General features: G+C 38.2%; 1 protein-coding gene across 1 annotated transcript in view; it reads right to left on the bottom strand.

The window, feature by feature from the left end:
• LOC101745856 (fibrillin-1) overlaps positions 1 to 14,115 on the bottom strand; it is a 40,011-nt gene extending 25,896 nt beyond the window's left edge. Inside the window, exons 1-6 of the mRNA XM_038020917.2 lie at positions 13,891 to 14,115; positions 6,571 to 6,751; positions 5,244 to 5,322; positions 1,884 to 2,015; positions 1,273 to 1,336; positions 207 to 340 (exon numbers count right to left, since the gene is read on the bottom strand). Of these exons, the coding sequence (XP_037876845.1) occupies positions 207 to 340; positions 1,273 to 1,336; positions 1,884 to 2,015; positions 5,244 to 5,322; positions 6,571 to 6,751; positions 13,891 to 13,948 (648 nt within the window). The 5' untranslated portion in view covers positions 13,949 to 14,115. The remainder of the gene's footprint in view (positions 1 to 206; positions 341 to 1,272; positions 1,337 to 1,883; positions 2,016 to 5,243; positions 5,323 to 6,570; positions 6,752 to 13,890) is intronic.
• Between the last annotated feature and the right edge of the window lie 9,620 nt (positions 14,116 to 23,735).

Raw genomic sequence — 23,735 nt, 5'->3', positions numbered from 1 at the left:
GCCTCATCCACTCCTTCCCAGCGGTGACTATGATATCATGTTTTCTGTTAATTTAACTGAAATATTCTGACGTACCCAGCACGATACAATACCTAATTAAGTTCATGATAACCACAATGCGAATGTCAGTGCTTATTTGGAGACATAAGGTCGCTTTTACATTGTATTCTACAACCTTCCTTTCCTCCTTCTCCAAAAATCCTTACCTCCTTGCAATTCCTCCCGTCAGCCATAAGCATGAATCCAGGATTACATTCGCACTTGTAAGACCCTGGTACCGGAATGCAGTGGTGGGCACAGAGTTCGGTTGGAGCGTAGTCTTCACAAAGCGATGCTATTTCTAAAACAAAGCGTATGCTAGTTAGTGTTTTATTGACTTTTTGGTTGGCAATAAACATAACTACAGAATTTATACGTGAAGCATAAACTTTGTACCGCTTTTTATTTAAGAAGATTGCGCCGACGGAGGATTTTGAAATATCTCACACTTATAGAGAGCACTGACTGGAAAGTGTCTGGCAAAAGGAAGAGAGGCCGCCCCAGAACAACTTGGCGTCGCTCGGTGGAGCAGGAGCTAGGGGTCTTAGGCATGACGTGGGAGGAGCTAGAACAGAGTGCCCAAGACCGATATAAATGGAAAAATTTGATTCGAGCCCTACACCCCCGCAGAGGGTAATAGGAAAGAATGATGATGATGATGATATAGAGAATATAGAGAAGAAATGAATTTTTTTTTTAAATTATGTACATCAAATACATTCAATCAATAAGCAAAAAACATTACACACACTACCATATATTTGACACACACACGCATGCATACTATTTGTGTATTGTCAAACTTTTCTTATTGCTTATAGTCTGTGGTCAAATTGAGAATAGATTAAATATTGTTTGTCTTTATTAACATTTGTCTAAAGTGTAGTCTTGGCGAAATCTGTGACTATTGAAGTATAATAGTTTATTTTTATTTTTTATTGCTTAGATGGGTGGACGAGCTCACAACCCACCTGGTGTTAAGTGGTTACTGGAGCCCATAGACATCTACAACGTATATGCGCCACTCACCTTGAGATATAAGTTTTAAGGTCTCAAGTATAGTTACAACGGCTGCACCACCCTTCAAACCGAAAGGCATTGCTGCTTCACGGCAGAAATAAGCAGAGTGATGGTACCTACCCGTGCGGACTCTCAAGAGGTCCTACCACCAGTAATACCACCAGTTTTTTTATTTACGTACCTACAAGACATTACTAGCTTATGATAACTTACTTCCAATCGATTCCGGACTAACGTTAGTATGTACCATACTCCTGTTGCTCTCCTGCGCTCCATTCTATAACGATAATTCTCCAGTCAGTTATTTTTACATATTACGTCATTTGGGGTCAAAACAAACGATACACAGAAATGGTTCGTATCTAACTTGACGCGAATGTAATCTATTTACATCTAAGCGATAAAAAAAATGTTAGAATAATATTATAATCAAATAAAAAAAAGTAAAAAAGGCATATACATTTCGGAAAAAAATGGATGGTTTCAATGCAAGCACTATCTTGTATAAATAGTTTTAATTGTAAATTGTAAATAGTTTTGATTGCTCGATCCTACCTATTTATGATTGAATTCATGATTTCTTCAGCCATACTCTGTAGTGCCTAGTTTCAATTATAACACGAAGATAAATATTCATTTATTGTTTTATTATATTATAATATTATTATTATTATTTTTAAAAATTATGTATATGTTTCATTTATTATCGTATTATCCTATTTATAAATCCTAGATTTTAATTTTTCGTCAAGTTTGCGATTAGTTCATCAAGCAGGCTTAGGAGGACTGAATTTCATAGTTAACTTAAATGCTATGAAACTCACCTTGCAGCATTGCGCGTAAGCATCATCAGCCAACAACTCCTCGGCGCTGTTACCGCGTGTCAGGACATCGCAGATCGAGAAACCTTTAACAAGTCCTATGTTCTTTCCCCTGACGCACTCCCCACAGCAAACCTGTAGGATTTGTAGGCTTTAAAAAGAACAGTCTGGACTGTTTTTTCATGAACATAATAGTGATGTAAATTGAGAAATTAAGCAACTCTTTCAGGGGGCTGGGTGTACAGCTTTTCAACAAGATCCCACAAAACGTTCAACTACTACCTGTTCATAGATTTAAGAAAACTGTCAAGGAACGTTTGTGCAACAAGGCATATTATAAAGTTAAGGATTTTTTACCAGATGGCACTACGTGGGAATGAGGCGTTCGCTCCTGGCCTTTTCATTTTTCATTTTTCATTCTTATTATTATTTACTTGAATTGTATTTTTTTGACTTGTTTTTTCGTAAAAAAAAAAGCCCGCTGAGTTTGTTTCGCCGTTTCTTCTCAGGACTGTGGCTTTTTTTGGAACCGGTGGTAGAGTTAACATTTTCTTTTACATTTTGACATTCAACAAGTGTGTTTTTGATGACATCCAAGTTGAAATAAATGATTTTGAATTTGAATTTGAATTTGAGTGAAATTGAAGCCTAAAACTTCGGTGTCGCTCATTTTTGGATTTCTCCAATAACCTTAAGATCTGCAGTGTGCTTAGTGCGAGCTTTTTAGCGTTCTCAATAGCGTAAAAGTTAAATCAAATTTGTATGGAGTTGGGACGTTTGCCTATGTTTGCCGCTAGGGGCGCTGTTTCAACTGCTGTTGCAACTGCTGGTGAAGGAATAACATCGCGTAATAAAAATCAAACCCGCAAAATTATAATTTGCGTAATCACTGGTGGTAGGACCTCTTGGGAGTCCGCACGGGTAGGTACCACCACCCCGCCCATTTCCGCCGTGAAGCAGTAATGCGTTTCGATTCGAAGGGTGGGGTAGCCGTTGTAACTATACTGAGACATTAGAACTTATATCTCGAGGTGGGTGGCGCGTTTACGTTGTAGATGTCTATGGGCTCCAGTAACCACTTAACACCAGGTGGGCTGTGAGCTCGTCCACCCATCTAAACAATAAAAAAAAAAACAGTTAACTTTTACGCTATCGAGAATGTTAAAAAACTCGCACTAAACACACTGACTTCTTTCATCTGACGTAATCAAGTGATTTAGAGATGAAAGTCCAAATAGTTAAGTGGTCACCGAAGCTCATATGGACCACAATCATGAAGTCTCTATTCGCTATTGAATCGCGGGGGTCAACCCCGATGACTTATTAACTTATATTAACGTTTACCATACTTTAGAAGTCGTCGTGGCGTAAAGGATAAGACGTTTGGTGCATTCGTATCTAGCGATGCACCGGTGTTCGAATCCCGCAGCCGGGTACAATTTTTTCTAATGAAATACGTACTCAACAAATGTTCACGGTTGATTTCCACGGTGAAGTAATAACATCGTGTAATAAAAATCAAACCGGTAAAATTATAATTTGCATAATTACTGATGGTAGGTTATCTTGTGGGGTAGCCGTTGTAACTATACTGAGACCTTAGAACTTATATCTCAAGGTGGGTGACGCATTTACGTTGTAGTCTATGGACTCCAGTAACCACTTAACACCAGCTGGGCTGTGAGCTCCTCCAGCCATCTAAGCAATAAAATATATATACAATGTACTAAATTTGTGAGATTATAATGCTTCTACGGTTTGTAATTGTAAGCATTATCATCATTAAATATTTATGAACGTTGTGTTAGAAATTTGAATATTTCTAATCTAAATACCATTATCTTGTTTGCTGATTTTTAAAAACTGCCAATTAATTAATTAAATAATATTGTGAACTTGGAAAGGATGAAACAGCCGTCTAAAATACAACTGAGACTTCGACACTATATCTCAAAGTTGATGGCTCACAGATAAATAAAAGTCCATCTGGCTACCGGAATGTTAGAATAGTCTTACCCAACCAAACGAGCTTTTAAGGCGGAAATCGAAAGTGTAAGGTAAACACGGAAATCAAACAAAAACTGCTCTCAAACGCGGCTAAAAGTGAATCTACCTTGAATATACCAATCAATAGGTGTTGTTTAACAAATAATTCCGCAACCGTGGAAAGACTTGAACCACATCTGTAACGCGGTATGTAGGTAATTAGGCATCTGTTATCACTAGACATGTGCTGTTATCATGTATCTAAGACGTGCTTACATTGCTGTGTACATACAAATCTGTTGCTATACGGTATTCCGGCTATTCTTACGTTGGAACACCTAATTATACCGGATATTTTTTTAAGACAACCTCTCTGGTACGGTTGTTTGGAATTGTATCCTAAAAGGTATGCCTGGGGTATCTCTACCGAGTAATACTACTCCACTCAGAAGCGGTTCTACTTTTGGCAGAGTGATACTTAAGGGTACCACCTTCAGCACTTTTTATGAATCTCTTTTGTATCTGTTCTATTTCGACGCTTACAAGAGGGCCCTATGGTAAATTTTGCACATGGGCTAAAGACACCTTGAACTATAACTTGGCTCGTATCTCGTAGGCAGATACCAATTGTTCTAAAAAATACATTCTTCACCTTATCACCAAGACTTTCCACGATGTGTGTATGTAACTATGTATATACAAAACAGTAATCAAACCTCATCATGTTAAATCGGGATTAGCAAAGAAATGTTTGCGTAATTACCGGTCGTATCATCAATCCGTACGGGCAGGTATTACCATTATCCATGGCACGCACACAATTATGTCTATGAGCTATTCGTAAGGACTCAATACCAGTAGAGCACGTCCACCTATTAGTCCAAAAAATTGTAGAGCCCAATGTGATATCGCACCAACAGCTAGCCCATGCCGCATTTGAAGTGTGGGACATTAAACTATAATTTCGTGATACTAGTTCTTTTTCTCCGCCTTATCCCACTAGGTGGGGTAGGCACAGCTAATTTTTCTCTTCCATTCTCTTCTATCAGCCGTCATCTCAACACTCACTCCTCTCTCTCTCATATCGTCATTTACACACTCTATCCATGTCTTCTTCGGTCGACCTTTTCCCTCTCTATCTTGCACTACCATTTCCATACATATCCTAGTCACATGCATCTTCTCTCTACGCATAACATGTCCATACCACGCTAACCGTCCACTCTTTCATTTGTTGCTTACCGGGGCTACTTTCACACTTCCTCTGATATACTCATTCATCATGACTAACTATACAATATATCAAACTATATATCAAACTATAATTTCATGATAGATATGTGCTAAATCATTTTATATACTTGACTCATCACAAACCTTAGTGGAACCAGATGTAGAGTCACAGCGCTTCGTACTAATTCCAATGTCGATACCGTTTTCGCAGTCTCGCTTCTTCCTGAAAAATGTTTTATCAATGAAGAACAGAGGGGTTTTGAGGGAAAAAACATGATTCCAATAACAATTGGTATCTTGTTTCTTTTCTTTGTTTGACCGATTTGGCACAAGTCGTTTTGATATAGTTTGGGTTATAATTTTAATGCCGGCCGTCTGCTTGTCTTCAACGCTTAGTGGTTCTGATGGTTCTATTGCTTCTTTGTTAACGGCTCTTTAACGGCCGTCTGGTGTAGTGGTAAGAGACATGGTCACTACACGAGGGGGTCGCGGGTTCGAATCCCGCCAAGGGAAGATATTTGTATGATAAATATAAAAGGTCTTTTCCAGGGTTATGGATGTATATTATTATTATATATATGTGTGTGTATAATAAAAATCTTGTATTTATTTCCGTTATCTGGTACCTGTAACACAATGTCTTTACGAACTTAGCACGGGACCAGTTAACGTGGCGTGATCGTTAGTAAATATATATTTATTTATCTTTGTTTTACGGTAGATAAGGCGAGAATGTCGTAAACATTCCTGATTGAAGGACCGAATGCCCATTATTAAATACAATGGTGACTTCACTCCATCAAGGTGATTATGGAATCAGGTTGGCTTATTACGGACTATGGAACAGACTGAGAGGTGAACGGCAAGATTGTTAAATGGCAGTCCAGTCCACCAGTCGAAAATGGGTCACTCGTGTGGACCTAAAATGCGTCCTAAAACCGGTAGGGGTATTTCTGTATGTGACCGTCGCTGATGGAATCAGCAATAAATCAATTTCTGAACGTCAAAGTGTCAGCAAACTGACGTCCGCCATGACACCAATTCTCTTTCAAATCCAGCTTTTTTTATTTATTACTTAGATGGCTGGACGAGCTCACAGCCCACCTGGAGTTAAGTGGTTACTGGAGCGCATAGACATCCACAACGTAAATGCGCCACCCACCTTGAGATATAAGTTCTAAGGTCTCAAGTATAGTTACAACGGTTACAGCAAACGAATCAATTTTATTTTACCCTTATATGACAAATTTAAAGACTGAATACTAGTATTGCCTTAATATTTCCTATCTTAATGTGGCTCTTGCTTAGCAGACGGCTGGATTTGAAAGAGATTTGGTATCATGGCAGAGGTCGCTCGCTGACACTTTGACGGTCAGAAATTGGACAGCAATGTTAAGGACAGAGACTCTGACTGTCACTAAAGACTCTTCAAGCCTCGTTTGAAGACATCGCCGTTAGATTTAGTACTTACTGAGTATACTCTTTACAGCATTGAGATCTGGCTATGATGCAGAGTGTGTTGAAGGCTGCCGGCACCTTCGATGGTAGGGGGTGCTCAGCCGAACAGTCTGGCGTGGTTTGGTTCCGTGCATCAGCAGTCCCCGCGTTGCAGCATAGCTGGATGGCTTCTGTCATATCGTCGCCTATGTCACCTGAGAACAGAGAAGGTTTTACGTGAGCACTGTCATGTCTATAAATAATGCTTTGGGGTGCTTTTCAGGATATTATCAAAATAACCCTTCTACTCATATCTGTTCATAAAATATTTATAACTACTGATACCATGCACCCCACGCTTCTTTTACAATAAAATCATTTTTTCTTACACTATTTTAAATTCAAATTTATTAAAATTTATTTTCTATTTTTTAGTTGGATTTTCTATAAAAGCGCATTTTTTTGTTTTTTTTAAACTACTATTTATTTTTCATTTTTTTAGTTGAATTTCTATTTTTAAAAATTTTTTTTTTGCATTTTTTTTTATCTTGAATTGTCATAGGTCCTTAATAAGTACACCAAATTTCGAGTTAATCCGACGTTTCAAAGGGGGTCAAAATCGTGTTCAAAGATTCCGTTACAAACATACATACGTCTGAAGCTAATAAAAGCGTATTAAAATACAGAAGAGAGCTTTCATGTTAGAAAACTAAAAATAAATTATTTGTATCTTAATTAACATGTAAGTATATTTATAACAGCGATATCACAAATAACTCACAGCACGTGATCCAATGAATTATGATCCGTGTTTTCCTTAAAATAAATGCAAGAAGCGGTTCTTTAAATACGTAATATTTGTTATAAAACGCCCAGCATAAAAAGACACATGTTAAGAACAAGTTATAATAGCTTTAGAGGTTTTCTATATTTGTCGCCCTTAAGCACGTTGAACGCCCATACTTCAGTGACCATGCGTAAATGAAGAAATTCTTGTTTAAGACAGTATTTCGGTAAGGGTGATTGCAGTTGGTATTAAAATAACATTCTTAGATAGTCTTATGTCTAATCTATTACTTATTTCTAATTATATTCGTAATTAATAAAAGTGAAGAGATTAATATAATTCCTTGATTACAAGAATTCAAGACCATCTTTTTTAATGCGCTTTTATTAGCTTCAGACGTATGTATGTTTGTAACGGAATCTTTGAACATGATTTTGACCCCCTTCAAAACGTGAGATTAACTAAAAATTTGGTATACTTATTGAGGACCGATAACAATTCAATATTAAAAAAATATTAAAAAAAAAATATTTGGAAAAATTGAAATACAACTAAAAAATTAAAAATAAATAATAGTTTTAAATAAAATAGATTTTATATTTTTTAGTTGGATTTTCTATAAAAGCGTATTTTGTTTGTTCTTTTAAACAATTTTTTTTTGAATAGGCCGTCATAGGTCATTGCAAATATACCGTAGAGTCGCAAGTTTTGCCGCCGAGAAGAATCTTCAAGAAGATGGGGAGTTGTTGTTTGCACATTGTATGAACGGTTAGTTTTATTTATTGCTTTAGTGAATTGACGAGCTCACGGCCCACCTGATGTTAAGTGGTTATCGGAGCCCATAGACATCTACAACCTAAATGCCATCACCTACCTCGAGTTATGAGTTCTAAGGTCCTCGTTTTTACAGTACAACCGTGGCCCCACCTTTCAAACCGAAACGCATTACTGCTTCACCGCAGAAAGATTTCAGAATTATTTCGGCGGAACCAAGTTTTACACATTTTAATTTTAAGCTTAACGTTTTACTATGAACTTCATTACGAAACTTCAAAATGCGCATTTTAATGTCTATAATAGCGCTCTTGAAAACAAGGAATTTTAAATATTAACCAACAAAATTGTATTGCATATTGCAAGACATTTTTGACGACTCGTTTATTAATCAAAATAATTCAATTCTGTCTTAGCCTGACGCAAACGTCGTGCTCTGAATGTCTACTTAAATATTGATCGTTCGATTATAGATTACAGACTGGGACGGAATAACGGTATCATCTCAAATATCTTTTCGTATCGAATGCATTTTACATGGGCGTATAATGGGTGTATTTTATTTTTCGGTAGCGTCAATTTTAAGGCATCAATTATATTAAATGTTTATTATAAAAATATGTTGAAGGATTTGATGTCATCATCAAAGAAATCATCCTCACCCAGAAGGATTCCGAAGACCGGGAAAATGGAGGAGTTTAATTACGTAATCGGACTCTGGCACTAGAGCAGGAAAGCGCTAGGGAAAAAAAGAAGTAATTTAAAAAAAAAAGGAAATCGACTGATAAAATTTGTGACGTCGTGATAAGAGAAAGAAATTTATATAAAATCTATCTAATAAAAATTTCGGTCTTGATTTGTCACTCCAGCCATCTTTATTTCAACTAATTTTAATATCGGAACTTTAGCTATTTGGGTAGATCAGTTCATCCCTAACACCCGGTTCAGGGATAGTGATTATCAAAACCCTATTTTTGCCACGTTATAAGGCCAATTTATCCACTGTGGAATAATGAAGGATAAGGAATGAGATATCCTCCATTTTTGTTCATCGTTCCCTCACTGCTGAGGATCGCGACCACATGTGACTTTCCTCCATAGTGTTCAGTTATAGGTGGCATGGATCGCATGGTATAGACTACAACGAACCGCTTTGTTAACCAGATCTGACCATCTAGCTGGTGTGCTGCCCACGGCGCGCTTACCTTGCTGTGCGACCCAGAATTATCAGCTTCTCTAATAGGTGGCATGGATCGCATGGTATAGACTACGACGAACCGCTTTGTTAACCAGATCTGACCATCTAGCTAGTGTTCTGTCCACGGCGCGCTTAGTATGCGACCCGAAATAATGAGCTTCTCTAATTCACGTCTAGGAGACCGCATGATGTGTCCGAAGAAGTTCATAACACGTTCTTATCCTGCTCCTCATAATCGGGGTTCACTAATAATCTTCCATAACTGAACCCCGAAGGCTGACATAACCTTAAACTAAGTTTCGAAGGACTCCTCACGTTTTGGTCGTGCCAATGACCATGTCCATGGATTAAGTTACCATTCGGTTACCAATCAGGCGTTAACACCTACTTTGGATCGGAAAAAAAAACATAATTAATTATAAATGTACGTGATGTACGAACATCAAGACTCAAATTCTGTTATATTTACATTGTAATACAAAATCCTTATCTATACGCGTAGTTTGTTCTAAATTTCACGCGAAAACATGATGTAATATCGGCTTGTAATGTTCCCAGTAGAACATCACGAGTAACAAAAGGAACAGTATTGTATATTGTGTCGAAAAGATATCAATTAATTCCTCAACACAAGGCACTCAATGAAATTGTTTCCGTTAAACAAATTATTATTATTCATCATCTTCGATTTCAGTTGTACAAAATCACGCCTCTCCAAATGATTCGCAAGTTCTGGTTCAAATGACCTTCTGGTTCAATTACTAAAAGATTTCATATACATTACAATTTACAATTATTTATAATACTGAAGAAGTCTCAACCTTACGGGATATGGTAAGTTTTTTTTTATTGCCCTTCTTCTAGGTAGGTAGCGGCTTGGCTCTGCCCCTGGCATTACTGAAGTCCATGGGCGACAGTAACCACTCACCATCTGGTGGGCCGTATGCTCGTCTGACTAGAAGGGCAATAAAAAAATAATAGGTAGACGAGCATATGGCCCACCTGACGGTGAGTGATTACTGTCGCCCATGGACATCAGCATTGCCAGGGGCGGAGCTAAGCCGCTACCTGACGTTAAAAATGAAAAGTACAAGTATACGTAAGCGTACACATATAGCCTAATCCATTAAGTAAAATAATAATATAAGCAATATTCATAAAATTAACGACCAGATTTAAATTCCAATTTTTTTTATCGGAAAACCAATTAATTTGAACACAGATACCACACCTTAAGAATCCACTCAAAATTGATTTAGCCGTAGGGACGGCATGTGCTGCATTATCACCCTCTCAAGAGCTGGCAACCCATAATTAAAATAGATTTAATGACTCAATCTATGAGAACAGTGTTTATTATTATGGCATGTGGTTAAAGACTCGTAGTGATGCGCCAGCTGTTTGCTTTCGGCATTATTTTATTTTGTTGCCGAATTTCCTTGAATTAGTATTCGGTTTTTGGCCGACTGATGCCCATAAAGAATTATCTCGATTAAATATCATATTTGCACACGTTTCTGTAATGTTGGCTCGAGGTTAATGCTCCGGCAAAATTAATTAAAATCGATTCGGCTATCCGATTAATCGGTAGGTAGCGACAGTGTTATTTTTCGCTAATTCCATTAGTGAAGATTGGCACGCGTTGAAGAATCAATATAAATTCTAAATGTTCTATTCATATATATCTGTAAGCCTTAGAGTATTATTAAACTCTCTAACGGGCCAATTCTGATAGTCAATATATCGACGCTTGAAAGGCAAACGTGACTAAGCGACAATGCGTGAACTTTACAGTAGACTAATTTAAAGTTGAAATATCTGAAAAAAAAAAATATTTTAACAAATCTAGCTGTAGGATTGAAATGATTTTAATAGACCTAGAAATATATTTTTTTTGCGCATCAAATATGGTTATTGCCTATCATTTATGTACAAAGCAGTCATTGTCGCTTAGTCACGTTTGCCTTTCAAGCGTCGATATGATAATAAATTTGGTGAATTTTCTTTTCTCCTTGGGCAAATTGGCTACTTGAGCCAAAGACATTTTTCTCCCTACATAGTCGCCGGTAGCTTAGGCGTCTATTTCAGCTACGCCCGGACGGGTAGGCGAGCTCACGGGCTCAACTTGAGAGAACTTGCTAACACTATCCCTAGCAAGAGCAGTGCTTCGCCGAATCTACCACCGGATCGGAATCGCGACCCACTCAGCAGATCCGGTGACAAACTCAATTCGCTAAAAACAATACTATGTCAATGCCGCCACCTAAAACATGAGATTCAATCTCGTATAACTATCGGTTGTCCGAACCAAACTGAAATGCATTATTGCTTCAGGGCAAATCTAGAATGGTTTTGGGCTTACCATCAGTAAATGCCATTACGCTAGTATAATAAATACTAAAGAAACTTAACTTCGCATTCTCGAAGAAACCGAAATAAAAAAATCTTAAATAAATTTCGAATTATTATAGATTCGGCATTCGGCTATACAGTCCCAACTCTAATTCCAATGAATATTATTTTAATATAATTTGGCCTAAATCGTGAGAGAATCAGGTCAGTGGGCTCATTTCGAGCAGATGTTATGTTTTTTTTTTATTTAACTCATATTATGTGTATTGTTGAAGTGGCAAAATTAGATGAAATGACTTTCTTCAATCCGCTCTAAAGACTATATTTCAAATCACAAAAAATCCTTAGAAATTTACAACTGAAATATAGTCACATAGTTATTAGCAAATCATCATTTTAACATCGGCTCAGGATGTTACGTAGCAAAATTTCGTACCAAAATCTCAATGCAAACTGCATCACCTCGTTTTGTGAGCTCACACGGTACCTTGCCTATTTTGTCTCTGAATCAGTAATGCACTTCGGTTTGAAAGTTAAGACAGTCATCTTTGTGTTTTTAAAGTGAAGACTTCTTAAAACATACTCTTTCTAGGTATTTATCCCACATGTTGGTGGGGTCAGCTTTTCTTATTCTACTCCTCCATTACGCTCTGTCTACAACATTCTCGTCTCAATGTCCTCTTCAGCAACATTGCATTCCCTTTTGACCTCCAGAATTACATCTTTCCCCTTGTTTTGGGTCTCCTCTAGGTCTCCGACCTGGGAGGTCGAGCAGTAATGCCAAATTTTCGGCATAATTTTTTAAAACATACTATTCGGGTTTAGACGGTTAAAAAAATTAGGTAATTTACCTTGTTACAAGCGCACCTCTCGCAGTAAACGATCCGACCACATCTTATCATTAAGCTATTGGTTTTTTTTATTGCTTTGATAGGTGGAAAAGCACGGGTCCCACCAGGTCAACCTGGCACTTTGAGATAGCATGCAGAAGTGTCAGGTGTATATTAAAACTGGTGTCCACCATTCAAATTGGAACGCATGACCACTATGCGTCAGAAATAGGCGGGGTGGTAGCATCACATATATTCGTTATTCATTAGTATATCAGAGGAAGTGTGAAAGTAGCCCCGGTAATTAAAAAATTAAAGAGCGGACGGTTAGCGTGGTATGGACATGTGATGCGTAGAGAGAAGATGCATGTGACTAGAAGATGTATGGAAATGGTAGTACAAGGTAGAGGGGGAAGAGGTCGACCGAAGAAGACATGGATGGAGTGTATGATTTTTTTTTTTATTTTTTTTTTTTATTGCTTAGATGTGTGGACGAGCTCACAGCCCACCTGGTGTTAAGTGGTTACTGGAGCCCATAGACATCTACAACGTAAATGCGCCACACACCTTGAGATATAGTTCTAAGGTCTCAGTATAGTCACAACGGCTGCCCCACCCTTCGAACCGAAACGCATTACTGCTTCACGGCGGAAATAGGCGGGGTGGTGGTACCTACCCGTGCGGACTCCCAAGAGGTCCTACCACCAGTACAAGTTATTTATACAAACGCAATTGAAGCTTCAACCTTATGTTTTAATCGGTCACTTAACACAGCTAGGGCTGCACGTTCGTTTTCCCATCGTTAAAAAACTTCTCATTAAGCAAAAAGAAAAATATTGTGTATGTTAATTAATTACGAAGTGTTATTGCACAAACTTCCTTTCGACAGCGTGTAATATATTATTTTGTTATCATTGAAACAAACGTAAATAATACTGTGAATTCTCAGATGGAGTAAGTACATCGCAATTACACGCATCATTTTTCCCAGTAACACAAATGTTTATTTAATGATAATTAAAAAAAAAAAAAAAAATTCGTTTTGATTTAACATAATTGAAAAATAACTCGCACTACTTAAATTATAAAGGAATAAGCAATTTTAAACTTTAATAGAGGGCTTCCGAAATATAATATGTCAATTTAAAAAAAGGAAAACCCCAAAGAAATTCAAAAGCGCAATTATTATTTTCGCCAAAATATAACTACTTCATACCAGCAAAACACCAAAGATTTCTCCAAATCTTTCCATGAAGCTCATTGCACATCAGAACTGACGATAACTTAAAATATTAATTACCCTTTTAACATACCCAATGGCCAAATTATCACTTAAGGTATCCCAAGCACGTTTCCAGCCAAAAAAAAAACTTACTTTACGATAAAACAAAAGCTTAAAAACATCAAACTCACCAGAGACATCCCGACACACAGTCAGGAATGCAATTATTAGCGTATTTCTTAACCACATTTTCACGCGAAACTTTCATTAAGTTAAACACAAATTAATTTCACTTCACGTAAGCTCATCAGAGTTGTTTCCGAATCTTTTTTAATGCAAGCTTAAACGTTTTAATCCTTGCAGGAGTGCGGTACGCGCGCGGTCGCGGCGCAATCTATTTTAGTCTTCGTTCACGTTCGTAACTGCAACCATCTCTGTCTTGTCATAGATTAAATATTGCAGAACGTGCATCGTGTTCTCTTAGTGCCTCATGTTTTCAAAGCACCCTTAGAGTATCGTAAAGAATGAGTATTTACTTATTATTCGATTGCTTTAGTTAGCCATAATGTAGATACTACAAAAAAAATATATATATACTTATAATATTAAACATTACATTGTTTAATCCACGAAGTTTCTACACCACTGAGTTTCTCGCCCGATCTTCTCAGTGGGTCGTGATTTCGATCCGGTGGCACATTCTGCGAAGCATTGCTTTTGTTAGGGCCAGTAATAGTACATTATTTTTTTATGATTGAAAGATTACTGGTGGCCTGGAGGCCTTTCCAGTTTCACCAGGACAGGTGGGCAAGTAAAGGCTCAGCCAGGAGGAGTGGGATTAGCTAACAGTTGTCCGAGCGCCTCCGAAGGAGAGCTAACAACTCAAGAGCTGCTACTTCGAATTGAATCGCTTGAATTATCAGTAGATAATTCGAGATTCCGATCCGATAGTAGCCGGATCGGAATCGCGACCCGCTGAGAAGATTCGGCGAGAAACTCAGCGGGCTGATGAATCAGTTAGGTTGTACGTCGTTAGAGTTGAAAGCGTCTAATGCAAAGGTTAAAGGATCTGATGGATCCGTAAGGACGTGTCTAAGACGTCTACGGTGACTGGCTTCTGCGTGATCAGGATTCAGGCAGTATCAGCAGCGGCAACGATAGCAACGAACCCATTCTCTCTGGTTGACCCTGTGAGCCTACCTGCCAATTACAGCGTAGCTTGAACAGCCTCTTAGACTACCAGCGAAAAAAAACACTAACTATATGGATCAATCGGTGAGTGTGTCTGATTACTATACCGTAAGGTTCCATTCGCTGTCGAAGTCAATATCTAAAGTATAGTTTTAGTTTTAGTTTAGTTATCTATACTAATACTAATACTTACTAATATATAAATATATAGTGGCTTTTACGGATGTTCCGTTATAAATACTGAACCATGCATCCGATTGACTTGAAACTTGGTATCCATGTAGAAAATACATGTACTTAATGGATAGGCTAATATTTATATGAGTGTTGGACTCCCTAATAATAATGACAATAAATAATAATGTTAATTTTAAATGCCCAGCGAAGCGGGTGAGTACGGCTAGTCTTATATATATTTTCAGTTATAAGTCATGAGAAATTCAAAAGATTCCATAACATTATCGTGTAAGCATCAAACGAGTGTCCCGTCTATAACTTGAGCTTACACTGCGCTTCCCACACACAGACTGGATAACAAATCGGTGTCGAACCGGCGAGACTCGACAGGACCTAGCGATATGTCCTGGGAAATATACACAAGCACTAGTGCAAGTAAATATTTGTCGTTTAAATGTATAATGATTTTTAAAATTATTCATCATAATTATTATCTTTTGATAGATTCATTTGTCTTATTTAAATTTGGTAGACTACAATGATATCTATACTTCTATATCTATTTCTATATATATATATATCTATACTCTATACTAATATTATAAAGAGAAAAGTTTTGTTTGTTTGTTTGTATTGAATAGGCTCCGAAACTACTGAACCGATTTGAAAAATTCTTTCAGAGTGACATAGGCTATAATCTTTTTTGAAAAAAATTAGGGATCCTTACTAAAACTCCAATAATGCAACTCAAGGTGTAAAAAATTACCTAAAATATTCTTTATATCGCGTGCCCTGCGAAAACTATTGATAATACAATAAAATAATGTACTACGACTTTGTAGAACACATTATTATTAACAAAAAGTGTCGCGACAGCATATGTCCATCTATTATAGTTATGCCGCAATAAGTGTTCTTTTATTTTTAAAAATAAATCAACTTCAAATATCGTTGAAATTTTTGTTAAAGACCCGAGCGGAGCCAGAGCGGGCCGCTAGTATATATACCTAGTCAGGTCATAAATTCTGTCACATGTTTAATGTAAAATAATTGAAACAAGTTTATTCATTATGTAACCATTCATATACCAAAATGAACTTAACAAAACATAGATTCTTATGACACTAAAGTTTATTCAAAATGACCTCCGTGATTTTGAATACAGGTCTTCAATCTGCGCGGCCAGTCGTCTATCGCAGCACGAACGAGGTCCATGTCAATATCGGCGGCTGCCTTAATCAAGGATGTCTTGAGTGACTCCAAATTGGGATGAGGCTTTGAGCACGCCTTTTCCTCCAAGTGTTGCCATATCTTGTAATCTAACGGATTCAAATCTGGACTGGAGGAGGGCCAGTCTTCGTGCCGGATGAAGTCGATTTCACGCGCCGCCAGCCAGTCTTATGTGCTCTTCGCTCTATGAGCTGGCGCCGAATCTTGTTGGAATACCCAGTGCCTGTTATTGAACATGGTATGAGAAACAGGTTCCAAAAGGTTCGTCAGGACTGTATTTTGATACACAACTGCATTCGTTTTTACACCTTTCTCACAAAAATGTACCTCTGTTAAGCCCCAATAAGAAACTCCCAACCATACCATGAGCGAGGATGGAAAATGACCTCGTTGGACACGCGGAATACGGTTGCTCGCTTCTTCACTACTGTGTGCGTACACCTTATCATTTTGTTTGTTGTAGCTCTCTTCTACGGTAAAAATTTTTTCATCCGAAAAAAGAATTTCCCGATATTTTTTTCCCGCGTACCGCTTCAACAAAGCGCGGCATCTCTTCAGTCTCAGGTCCATTAGACAAGCATTCAAACGATGTCCTGTTTTTCTTCGATATGCCCGAAGCCCTAAGTCTTCATTTAACACCCTTTTCACCGTGGTTCTGCTTAACCCCATCTGAAGGGCCAACAGTTTCTGCTTACGTTTGGGATTTCTTTGAATTCGCGCCTTCACAGCTTTTATCACTGCTGGAGTCCTAACAGACCGAGGGCGACCACTTCTTGACCTGTCATCTACACTAGAGTCTTCATTGTATCGTTTGTTGGTACGATAAACGAATCTTCTGGTTATATTCAGATTTTTCAGTATATTAAAAATTTGAATTGGCGCGTGACCGCAACGATGCAACGCAATAACTGCAACACGGTCTTCTTTAAGCGTCCACTCCATATTTAAAAATGAGTAAAATTCTAAAAGTATACATTTTTATTTTCATGAACAATTCGAAATTCGAATTCAATAAACTTTTTTGTGGCCAGCATTCTAAAAGAAAAGTTTTTACTGTGTGACAATACTTATGATCTGACTAGTTATAATATATAGACACTGGAGCGGCTTGGCTGTGCCTCTGGTAGTGCTGACGTCCATTCAGTAACCACTTATCATCAGGTGGGCTGAATGCTCTTCTGATTACAGAAGCAATAAAAAGAGATCTGCTCTATGGGGCGGATTGGACGCTGCCTCTTACCCGGTTTGAAAAAGTATGAAATGCAGAGGTACCTATTTTGCTGATTAAGAATGTTACCGGGTTTGTTCTCGCTAGGCACTCCAACCACTCTGCACCCAGATTCCACTGCAGCAACCGCTCGATATGAATGAACGATGAGGCTTAGGATATCCCACGAAGACCTCAATCAGAGGACAACACGAGGCTTTGGACTTTGTGTTAAGGACAGTGATAGAGAAATATATAAATCTAATTTATTGTTATATCGCAGCTTAAATAAATCTTCTTCTATATATTATATAAAAATGAATTGCGGTTCGTTAGTCTCGCTAAATCTCCAGAGCGGCTGAACCGATTTGGCTAATTTTGGTCTTGAATTATTTGTGGAAGTCCAGAGAAGGTTTAAAAGGTAGATAAATATGAAAATGCTGGGAATTAAATTGAAAATAACAAATTTGTTTTTCCTTTAATGTGTCCCCCAAAAGCTTAGGTATTTTGTTTATCGATTGAGGCACTACGAAGTCTGCCGGGTCAGCTAGTCTTAAATAATTTTCGAATCTACCTAAGCCAATCTTTCTGTTATTTTTTATGAATAACACAAAGCAATCAAATTCATGAATTAATTTAATTATCTAAATCGAAAACATTGAAAAAGTAATCATCGTATATTTGCTATAGTTACCTCTCAATAATCCTGTATAAATGGTGGTCAAAGAAGGTATAAGACTTTTGTGGTAGACAGTAGAAATAGAGTTAGTAGGGGTGTAATTGCTCTGATGGATGGTCCTATAGTATATTGTGACGGGACTACATCAATCTTATTACCACCACCACCACCATGATTTTGGATTTACATTTTTTTTAAATTGGTAAACAAATCTTTGAAAATAAAAATTATGGCTCTTCTACGTAGACGAGCGTACGGCCCACTTAATGGTGAGTGGTTACTGTCGCCCATGGACGTCAGCAATGCCAGGGGCAGAGCCAAGCCTCTTCAGAGTGTCTACATAATAATATATCATCGTAACCTACTCACCTCTTAAATCCATTAAAATTCAAATTTAAAAATCATCACGTTTTTACGACAAATATTTACTTGCACTAGTGCTTGTGTATATATCTCAATATTGTATCATCAATTGTATCAATCAATTACAAAATCGGATAGTTATTTAAAAGAATAGTTATTTGAGTCGTCGTGGCCTAAAGGATAAAACGTCCGGTGCATTTGTGTCGAGCGATGCACCGGTGTTCGAATCCCGCTGGCGGGTACCAATTTTTCTAATGAAATACGTACTCAGCAAATGTTCACGATTGACTTCCACGGTGAAGGAATAACATCGTGCAATAAAAATCAAACCCGCAAAATTATAATTTGCGTAATTACTGGTGTTAGGACCGCTTGTGAGTCCGCACGGGTAGGTACCACCGCCCCGCCTATTTCTGCCGTGAAGCAGTAATGCGTTTCGGTTTGAAGGGTGGGGCAGCCGTTGTGACTATACTGTGACCTTAGAACTATATCTCAAGGTGTGTGGCGCATTTACGTTGTAGATGTCTATGGGCTCCAGTAACCACTTAACACCAGGTGGGCTGTGAGGCCGTCCACACATCTAAGCAATAAAAATAAAAATAAAAAAATCAAATAACCTTGTTCCGTCACATTTATAATTAAAGGGGAACGCTTTTGAGAGTAAGACTTTAATGGTACATATAAGAAATATATTCTAGAGGCCGAAAAATACCCCACAAAAAACTATGCACACTTTTTACTGGTGGTAGGACCTCTTGTGAGTCCGCGCGGGTAGGTACCACCGCCCTGCCTATTTTTGCCGCGAAGCAGTAATACGTTTCGGTTTGAAGGGTAGGGCAGCCGTTGTAACTATACTGAGATCTTAGAAATTATATCTCAAGGAGGGTAGCGCATTTACGTTGTAGGTGTCCATGGGCTCCAGTAACCACTTAACACCAGGTGGGCTGTGAGCTCGTCCACCCATCTAAGCAATAAAAAAAAACTCGCGAAATTACAAAGGCGATTTCTGCGAAATGTAGAGGCGTTCTTTTGCTTATAATTTCAAACTGTTGATTGCGATTCCTCAGATGAAGGTCAGGACAGCCCATCCGTTCAACCGATAACCCGGGGTCACACTGATAGCGTCGTATTTACAAGCTCGTAGGCCAACGGTTCCTTTGGCAAGACATTTCGGACCGGCTTTTGTTTCCCTATATTTGGTGCACATAAAGAACAATGCTGGCTACTGGTAGCTTTGCCAATTTACTGGTGGTAGAACCTGTTGTGAGTCCGCGCGGGTGGGTATCACCACCCTGCCTATATCTGCCGTGAAGCAGTAATGCGTTTCGGTTTGAAGGGTGGGGCAACTGTTGTAACTATACTCGAGACCTTAGAACTTATATCTCAAGGTGGGTGGCGTATTTACGTTGTGGATGTCTATGTGCTCCAGTAACCACTTAACACCAGGTGGGCTGTGAGCTCGTCCACTCATCTAAGCAATAAAAAAAAATAACCAAGTACATCGCAAAATTCTTTGTGATTTACGAATTAAATTTCTACATTGAAACTTAAATGTAATGTCTTGATAAGTGGAATTCATGTTTAATACGATTTCATCCATTAATAACAGTTCTCGTGTTGGTATTGTCATATTTTGTTGCTGCATTTTGCTTTGCAGCAGTTTGCTTTTGAACTTTAATAAATTGACCACATATGAAAAAAAAAAGCATCAGTATGCATCGTATTTACACATTGTGGCACTGTGTAAATGTTAACACCCCACTCTCGTAGCGCGGTTTTTTTTAAAGTATTAAAATTTATAAAAAAATTGAATAATAAGTATTATTATTATAACTATCACAAAAGCAAACTTTATACCAAAAAAAAAGGTATTTTATTTTCGTTTTTGTGAATAATTAACCGTAAAAACCTAGTATAAAAACATTAGGACAAAAAAACGAATTTTTTTTTGTAGAGTTGTGTTATTTTCAGTAATCGTGTGGCGAGTAGCCATCATACAACGCAAGATAATTGACAGATGCCTGAATCTCGCTTACGACATTTTCAAGACAAGCTTGCATATGAGTCGACTATTATCAAAGCTGGCAATCTGACTTTTGGACAATGATTGGTAAATCAGAAAAACGAATTATTGACTTTGTATTCCACTGGCAGTCACAAAACTCTTCGGAACGACATCTTAGATAAATAACAGGTTAACTATTAACCTTTATTTAATGCAGGTTTTGAACCGTATTCTTTGAAGGAGACGATTATATTCAAATTAATTCGTATTGACATATCAATAAAAAAAAAATTGTCCTAATGCACAGATTGCCACCTTTGATAATAGACGACTCATATATACAAGTTCCGAATAACAACATTCGGACCGTCGGTCTACCGAGCAATATCACCCGCTCGGTGGAAGATCTTCTCTTTGTCGTAATATAGCATCAAAACAAAATATTTAAAGAAGAAACTAGACATAAACATGATTAAAAGAGTGTCGCTCACTTAACTATGAATTATCGTTCAAGATATAGCCCTAACTGTTTGTACAAACGTTGCGTTTGCCGCATTGTTGTCCATCTTTGCTATTATCGCAAGAGTTTGGAACTTTTAGGGATCCACCTAAAAAAAATTGTTGTTTAGCTTCTCACTAGTGGTCCCGCAGTAGTCGAAATTCGACTATAATTAATTGGAATTGTATGTTTGTACACTATTATGATTGTATTTTATACTTCTATAATCATAAATTTCGCCAAGACTACACTATAAAAAATATTAACAAACACAAACCATATTCTATTCTCAATTTGACAACAGACGTCAAGAAACAAAGTTTGACAATAAATAGTATGCATGCGTGTGTGCGTCAAATACATGGTATGTAGTGTGTGTAATGTTTTCTTTATTGATTTAATGTATTATTAATGCATAATTTTAAAAAAAATATTAGCATTGTGCACTTCTTCTCTATATGCCTGGAAAATTTCATACTCCTCCGTCCGCTCAATTTTCGTAAAAAGGGACACAAAGTTTTTGCTTCACGTATTAATATAATAATTCGACCATAATAAACCTATTTAAGAAGAGGAGAGTGTGCTTACCGCGATCAACCTTCACTGAACCAGCCAATAGACTGTCTATAGACGTAGACTCTTTTCAAACCAGGGTCGAAGAAGACATGATCGATGAAGAATACAAAATTATAAAGTTTTATCTTGATGATGATACTTTATTTTAGTGCCTGAATGAAGGTTCGTTAATGGCTTTAATCATCGGGTGCGAGAATGTCCTCATTGGCAATGAAGCGGAAACAAAGAAAGCATTGATTTCGATGGCGCCAATACTATACAGAACCAGTGTTGTTAATTGATCGATTCACGATTGCCTTTGTTTGTAGAAACTTTCGAGTTTTCTAAGAAACGCATCGTGTTTATTCGTAGATAATTTTCGTGGCCCCGATGATGACAGAACTTCGTCTGCGCGATCCAAATCCGGAGCTCTGAAGAGGTATATTTTAATTGTTCACATAAATTTTGGGTTACGATCGAATCCAATACAGATGAAACGTCTATAATTATTATTATTGTGATTTCCAGTTTTTTTTTTCGTTCCACATATTTTTTTTTGCCTATTATAGGCAGACGAGCATACGGCCCACCTGATGGTAAGTGGTCACCGTCGCTCATGGACGTCAGCAATGCCAGGGGCAGAGCCAAGGCGCTGCCTACCATTAAATACTCTCCGCAAGCTTCGTTTGAAGAAGGACATGTCATAGCGCTCGGAAAACACCGTGGAGGGGAGTTCATTCCAAAGCCGGATGGTACGTGGTAAAAAAGATCTTTGGAAACGCAATTCCCAATCATTTAGTTTCTTTTGGATGTCACTTATGACGGTGATTGTACGTCAAAGTATTGGTACTAAAATGAAATACGGTCTTAAGAAGAATAATCTCGGAAACAAACTGAACGGGTTCTTGAAATACACGTTTATTAGATTGGTATTTACGTATGTGTTTATGTGTAACAACGAAATCATTGAACATAATTTTCACAGACTTTAAAGCTCTAATATCCCGACCAGTGTCAACAGGATAAAGAGATTAATTATTAATTATTCTATTTATCCTGTCCCCCCTATCTTTATAATATAAAGAAATTAATTGTTGGTTCGGTTTACAGTTCTTTAGTTTTTATTGCTAAGTTGGATGGACAACCTCTTTTTTTTTGTATTGGCCTTGTGGGTACGAGTATACAGCCCAACTGATGGTGAGTGGTTATCATCACCGGAGCCCATAGCAACTACGTTAATGCCCCCATCCACCTTGACCAATGAGTTCTAAGTCTCAGTTTTTACGGTACAACGGCTGCTCTACCCTTCAAACCGAAAAGCATTACTGCTTCACGGCAGAAATAGGCAGGTCGGTGATACCTACCCGAGCGACTCACAACACGCTAGTTCATAGATGTGTTTTTTAACTAAATATGTTTTAATTAGTACCTTATGCCTGTCATTTCTATGTCATAAGTATTATCGGAATAATTTCTAAATATTCCTCCCTAGTTCTAGAATTAGTATGACACCACAGTGTTTGACGAATGTTATATCACATAGCCCTTCCTATGAGTTTTGTAAAGAGTGATTACGGTAAACCAGTTCGGATCTGTCTCCAGCATCGCTGCTCTCAATCAATAATGCTCAGTCACACTCACCATCTGATAGGCCGTATGTTTACCTTTTTTTTTTTTTTTTTTTTCGGGTAGAGGGCCGAACCTCCTACGAGGTCCCCGCGCAAAAGGGGCGCGCGGGGTATGTGAGACTCAACGATCTGCATGGTGTTGTGAGCAGACCGCGGGCCCAAGGATTTTAGAGCCCACCCACTAAACGACTCCCCTGCACTCGACGTCCGATCCCCTCCGAGGTCAGAACCCGGATGAGGTAGGGGGGCTACCGCGGTCAACACTACAACCAGACGGCGCGGCTCACCCCAAGGACGCCCAGCCGACGGAGCCTTCGAGGCGAATCGAAGGCTCTGAAACGTCGGCCGTCTCGGTACGGCAGCCCGTCGGGCCGCCCAGACGGTGCCGCTGGTGTCCCGGAATACCCCGCTGGACCAGAACCAGCCTGCCGGGTCGGGACGCGATACACCGTCGACCGGTCGCTCTAATCACTCCACGGCAGCGCGCTAGAGTGCTGGTAGC

This window comes from Bombyx mori, chromosome 27 (assembly GCF_030269925.1).
Source record: "Bombyx mori chromosome 27, ASM3026992v2".
Taxonomy (NCBI): Eukaryota; Metazoa; Arthropoda; class Insecta; order Lepidoptera; family Bombycidae; genus Bombyx; species Bombyx mori.
This window is presented reverse-complemented; position numbering and strand designations above follow the sequence as displayed.